Source organism: Chenopodium quinoa, unplaced genomic scaffold, assembly GCF_001683475.1.
Source record: "Chenopodium quinoa cultivar QQ74 unplaced genomic scaffold, ASM168347v1, whole genome shotgun sequence".
Lineage (NCBI taxonomy): Eukaryota > Viridiplantae > Streptophyta > Magnoliopsida > Caryophyllales > Amaranthaceae > Chenopodium > Chenopodium quinoa.
This window is the reverse complement of record NW_018742733.1, coordinates 807,943-813,817: the sequence shown is the minus strand read 5'-3', so window position 1 is coordinate 813,817 and position 5,875 is coordinate 807,943. Positions and strand designations below refer to the sequence as shown.

At 30.5% G+C, this 5,875-nt stretch overlaps 1 protein-coding gene across 1 annotated transcript; it reads right to left on the bottom strand.

Annotated features, from left to right (window-relative positions):
- Positions 1–4,293: 4,293 nt before the first annotated feature.
- LOC110723721 (NAC domain-containing protein 72-like) lies at positions 4,294–5,875 on the bottom strand. Its single transcript, XM_021903087.1, has 3 exons — positions 5,549–5,875; positions 5,169–5,437; positions 4,294–5,039 (listed from the first exon to the last, which is right to left on the bottom strand). Exons 1-3 carry the CDS (start codon positions 5,727–5,729, stop codon positions 4,578–4,580), a joined length of 912 nt encoding a protein of 303 aa, XP_021758779.1. The 5' UTR covers positions 5,730–5,875; the 3' UTR covers positions 4,294–4,577.

Here is a 5,875-nt window from a genome sequence, read left to right as displayed (position 1 = left end):
AAAAACAAAAAAAACAAAACAAAACAAAACCATATTACTAATGAATTTTATTTAAATATTTTCATAATAATAATGATGGTTGAAATAGGAAAAATGATTTCAACGTGACCGTCCAAAAAATAAATGGGCGTAAAGATAGTCCTGTGATAGCATGTGAGTAAGGACCCTCCGAGAGATGCAATGCATGGCTGAATATTATTTGAGTGCCTGCGTAGTCAAATCAAGAGATTGATAGGCGGCGAATAAAAATTGTGATTTTTGTGAACTTTTTTTGTGAGGTTGAGGTTGCATTGTCACTTGTGTGGAACTGCTCAAATGGATAAAGTTAGGGAGAGATTGATTAGGAAAATTCTCCAACCTAAAAGCTATTAGGAATTCTTATGTCAAAAAGATGAGTAATTCCGGTTCATTTAGCTAGTAGTACATTATTACGAGTTCGGGTTAGGCTCATCTATTTTAACCGGACCAGATTAATCACCTCTGGCCCTCTCGCTTCTAGCTCTTGATAAATCAAGAAAAATCCGAATTAATAGTAGTATATTGTTTATGAACAAGATATTTGTCAAGTAGATAAGTTTTGTTGATTTGATTCCAAAAACTTTTGGCTGTGGAAAGTGAAAATAAGCAACAAAAAAAGCTCTTTTAAAAGTTACATGCAATGCAAGTTATGCAACTATGGTACTAAAGATAGTTCATTTTAAAAATTAATACAAATTTCTTTTCATTTCATAAAGTATAGAATATTGCACTTTTGAAGTTGTAAAATTGATCATGTTACTATATGTGTACTAGGCTTTGAATAAGAAACCTTAGGTACGATCACAAGGTTGTAGGATCAATCAAATTAAACTAAAAGCAAATACCAATTATTACGTCTTGGTTGAGTGTAATGAATTACATTTCATTATTACAAGGTTGTAGGATTGAATTTCACCCAGCTATGGGCTCTTTAGAACGAAGTGGAATCAATCTCTACAAATTTATTTAATGTGTAAAGTATTTGTTAGTTTCCTAATCAATTTCTAAGGGGTTGTTTGATCAAATAATATTTTACCAAAAAGTCGGTCGTGAATTCAAATTCCACAAATATAATTTCTGTTTTCTTAGATCCACCTTGTTATACTCCAATCTGTAGTAAATAAAGAATTTTCTTAAATAAAACAAAGGATTACTGCATGATAGACAATCTAAATCAATTTCCCATTTCAATTCGGAAAGGTATGCATGCAACTTATACTTTTCTTATAGGTTTTCTCGACCTACCCACACATAATTCATGTATTCTCTTGATTTGTTTCATGCTGGTTAAATGCATTCATCATTTGACTTTTACGTTAATCACATGTTTTATCTCATTTTCACCATAGCTTTGAATAACACATGCATGAAAGCGATGTATATAAGATGTTGAATACTTGTATTTACTTTAAGGGTAATGTTATATATATATATATATATATATATATATATATATATATATATATATATATATATATATATATATATATATATACTCTTGGAAATTGTATAAAATTAGAAATTCATGATAAAAAAAAAAGTGTAAATTAGTGTAATTAATGTTTATATTTTTATGATTTCTTAACTTTTTACGATTTTCAGTGTAAATTTAATACTTATATGTAACTTTGAGGCTATGTATTACATTTTCCTTATTTTAATGATATTTTCAATGTATCAAGTTTTCATAATTTTCATCAGTACATACATAGATAATTATAGATTCAATTTGCAGAATTTGTGGACAAATCTATCAAATTTAAAGTGTTGCATTAAACCTAAAACGGAAGTATTAGTAACGTCAAAAGTGCAAAGCAATTTCCATTATATTTCCTAAAATTGGGAGTCAATAATATAACACAAAAATTCCACGAACAAGTGCAAAATAGGGAAGATCTGATACAGTGTACAGGATCAGGTACGCATGACAACAAAAAACGACAAAAACAAGAACCGTCCAACCCATGTAAAAATCAATCCCTAGTTTGATATCTCAACACGTGGCATTACAATATTAAAAAGATATCAATCATATAAACAACAAAACAAAGAAAATGACGCCCATATTTTGGATCATACTACCTCTTTATAATCTACACTTACCACGTATATACATTGATTTTTATATTAAAGTAACGTCTTCCCATCCTCAATCAACATAGAACTGTCCAGGCTTTGGACTTTTGACCTCCATTTAACTTGTTATATATAATAATATAATTAATAACATACACCACCTTATGGGATACGTATATACTCGTATTAGAAGTTAAGCTAATACATCGAGTATACTCTCTGTTTCTTTTTTATATAGTCGTGTCTGACTGTGGTCGTTTGTCAATGTATGTCATTAACTATTGATATCTCTAATTACGTATCAACAAAGTTCATGAAAAAATGTGTGATAATTTCAATGCTCTCATTTCAATGAAGCAAGAGCTCGAAAAAATAAAAACATAACTAGAAGAAATATGTATACGCATTTGAAATCTTCTTTTGAATTTTATTTTTCCTAACAATGCTTTGTCTTTTTCAATTTTTTCTATCTTTACAAGAAAAAATTTGCATAATACAAACATTGCAAATATTAAACCGACATATTATTCTAATTAAACATATGTAACATAATCAAGTATTTAAAAATTAGTAAAATCTAAAAAAAAAATATAATTAATGTTTATATTCAATTAAAAGTACGTATATTAAAAATCCGAAAAAATAAAAGCACATTTATAAAAATATCAAAATAGAAAGGGCAAATATCGGTTTGATGGTACACTTGGAAAGGTTGTGCTATCACCAGCTCAAAGAAGTTAAAGAGTGAAAGAAACCACTTAAGAAAAAAAACGTTTCTCCTTAAACAAAAAGCCAACTTCTTTTTTCTTCCATGCTTTCAATTTTTCTCCCCGGCCCTTACGTGTCCTCATCCTACTTTTTCCCACTATTACACTTGTACCATACCCATTTTTTCCCACATAATTTTGTATATTTATTTCATACACTTTTTCTTCCCCTAAAATTTACATTGTACAAAAGTGTGTTGAATCTTCGGCGAAAATTGATTTAATATAATCCTACAAACATATTCCCTCAAAAAAAAAAAAATTTGTGTTGAATGGATAGCTAATTAGCTATGAATTGTGATATTATTATTTTTTTTATTTTATTCAAATTTACCCCAGTTCTTATTAAATATTATAGAGTACAAAGAAATGGATTCATTAAGCTAGCATAGGAAATTGATGTTTAAGGCTCAAAATAAGATAATAGAAAACAAGAAATATCTAAGAGCAACTCCAACAGTGTAAAATTAGGACTAGCTTGTAATTTATGAAACTAATAAATAATTAGCTTAATCATTGGAATTGCATTACCAAATTAGCTGGGCAAAGCTATTCGCTTAGCTAAGCTAATTAGCTTAGCAAATTGTGGGAATTAAAAAAAATTAAATAAATAAAAAAAATTATTGAAAATTAGCTTAACCATTGTGGGATTAATTAGCTACAAGGTAGATTAGCTTTGCAATCCTAGGTGGCATGACAAGCTAATTTCACAATTATATGTTTTGTCGACGAAGAGGTGATGGTTATCAGGGAATCATTAAGATATTTTTTAGTTGCAATGTATGGTAGATATACTTTTAGAAAGTGAGGGTACAACGTAAATACCTTACCCAAAATATCTTGCCCAACTTTTTTGGGTTTATTTGCTAATTCGACCGTAGTATTAACTATCCACTAACAAGAATTATAAAGTTGCGATTTTTTAATAAGTATGCATACATTGAAATTAGTCCTACAATATAATTATCCACAGTTCTGTCCCAAATTAATTACAATATTTGATTTTACAAGGTGACCATTATTATATGTCATTATGTATTAGTTAGTATAAGCTGTAAAATTTTGACATGATGAAAAAAATAAAAATACAAATTTGACAAGATTTATTTGATGAGGTTTATATTGTATACTTAGTACTCCGTATTAATTTAGAACTACATTCATAGTTTACTAACTTTTAACTTTGAAATGTCAATTGCTGCAATTATATTATCATACAATCTTTTTCATTAAGTTAGTTAAAAATATTAAACTAAATAAATTGTGTTTCACATCATTATGAGATTTATATTGTATTAGCCTTGTTAGGAAAAACGTAGATGTGAGAGTATCTACTAACCGTGGCATTAACTCTAAATCAGAGTAGTCAAGTAATGAAGTAAGAGCTTGTTTTGTTTGAACTTTTGAGTAATGCAACTTAAAAGTATGTTGATTATTTTAAAATTTTATTTTTATTTTTTAGAGAAAAATGTAAAGCTTTGACTTAGTCAAATCCTTAAAATCTACTGTACAACCAAGCAACCCATCATAACCCAAATTAGCAACCCTTAACTATCAAAAACCCATTAAAAAAAGAGAAACAAAAAAATACTCCCATAATTCACTTTTGCATTTACCGCATATACTATAAGTCTATGACAAATGGTTGTCTAATCTCCAGAAATGACAGCAGTAATTAATCATTTAGTGTAATAATTACCGCAAATAAATCCAAAATTAACAACCTAACGCAGTCTCCACTTGTGACAAAGGTGGTAACGAAGGGATAAACAAGTCATTTCCATTATTACTAATGTTGTTTACTTGCCCCGCTTGAGGTTGGGCTGACCCGGTAAAGGCGAATTCAGGTGCCGCGGTTAACCCGGCTAGTACAGCCCAATCGAAACTACCCGACCCGAGTTGCTGAAGGTTAAACTTGTCATTTTGCTGCTGTTGTTGTTGCTGTTGCTGTTGTTGCTGATGTTGTTGTTGGGCAACATTGTTATTATTCTTCAAAGAGTTCATACGTGGCAAAGCGAATGAACGGTCATCAATTTCCGGTAATGATTCCATTACGTCATCAAGATGTGATGATGACGATGAAGATGTTTCACCTGTTGTGCTTGTTTCCTTGCTCATTGTAGGCTTTGCCGCACTCGAATTTTTCTTGTAGATACGACATAACACCCAGTCGTCCAGCTGATTAACAAACAAAAATATCAAACGCGTTAACTAAATAAATCAACACTTTTTTTTTAATAAAAAAACCGATATCAATCGGTTTAAAAAATAAAATTGTATACAACAGGTTTAGTCACGCTAACAAACCTTTGAACTGCCGGTTTTACGGGTATTCTCGGTAAGACGATACTCGTGCATGATCCAATTTGTCTTGGTACCCTTAGGCGCTTTACCAACATAAAAAACGAGCGCCTTCTTAATTCCGACCTTTCTCCCTTGTGTTGTTATAATTTTATCGGTTCCGGTAGCCTTCCAATACCCGGAACCCGCTACTCTATTGGGTCGTGACCCGTTCGGGTATTTCCGGTCTCTTGGACTAAAGAAATACCATTCTTTTTCTCCAAACATCGCCTTACCTATACAAAATTCACAGTTTATCACGTTAATAAATAAAATTCGACGACTTAATTAAAAAAATGTAACACCAAAGGAAACTCTGTATCGACCGATCCAAGCAGAGGACTTACTAGGTAAAACCCAAGGATCGAACTTATAAAGATCGATTTCGGCTATAATTTGAAGAGAAAATTGATGACCAGCAACTTTTCTACACAGATATTGAACCAAGAGTTCTTCATCAGTAGGATAAAATCGAAATCCTGGTGGTAAACTCAATTGAGCCAAAGGATCTTTCTCTTGAACTCCCATTTTATTATCAATCAAATTAAATCAAATCAAATCTTCTCACAAATTCGCAATTAACTAATTCTACAATTTTTTTTGCTTTTGTTTAATTGGGAGTAGAATAATATTTGAATATTTCAACTGCCAATTTTTCGAGATATAGAAGGAGG

Coding starts and splice junctions, on each gene's coding strand:
- LOC110723721 (XM_021903087.1), bottom strand. CDS start 5,729: ATGGGAGTTCAAGAGAAAGATCCTTTGGCTCAATTGAGTTTACCACCA. Junction 5,438..5,548: donor CGATCCTTGGGTTTTACCTA/GTAAGTCCTCTG, acceptor AATTTTGTATAG/GTAAGGCGATGTTTGGAGAA. Junction 5,040..5,168: donor GTAAAACCGGCAGTTCAAAG/GTTTGTTAGCGT, acceptor TTTGTTAATCAG/CTGGACGACTGGGTGTTATG.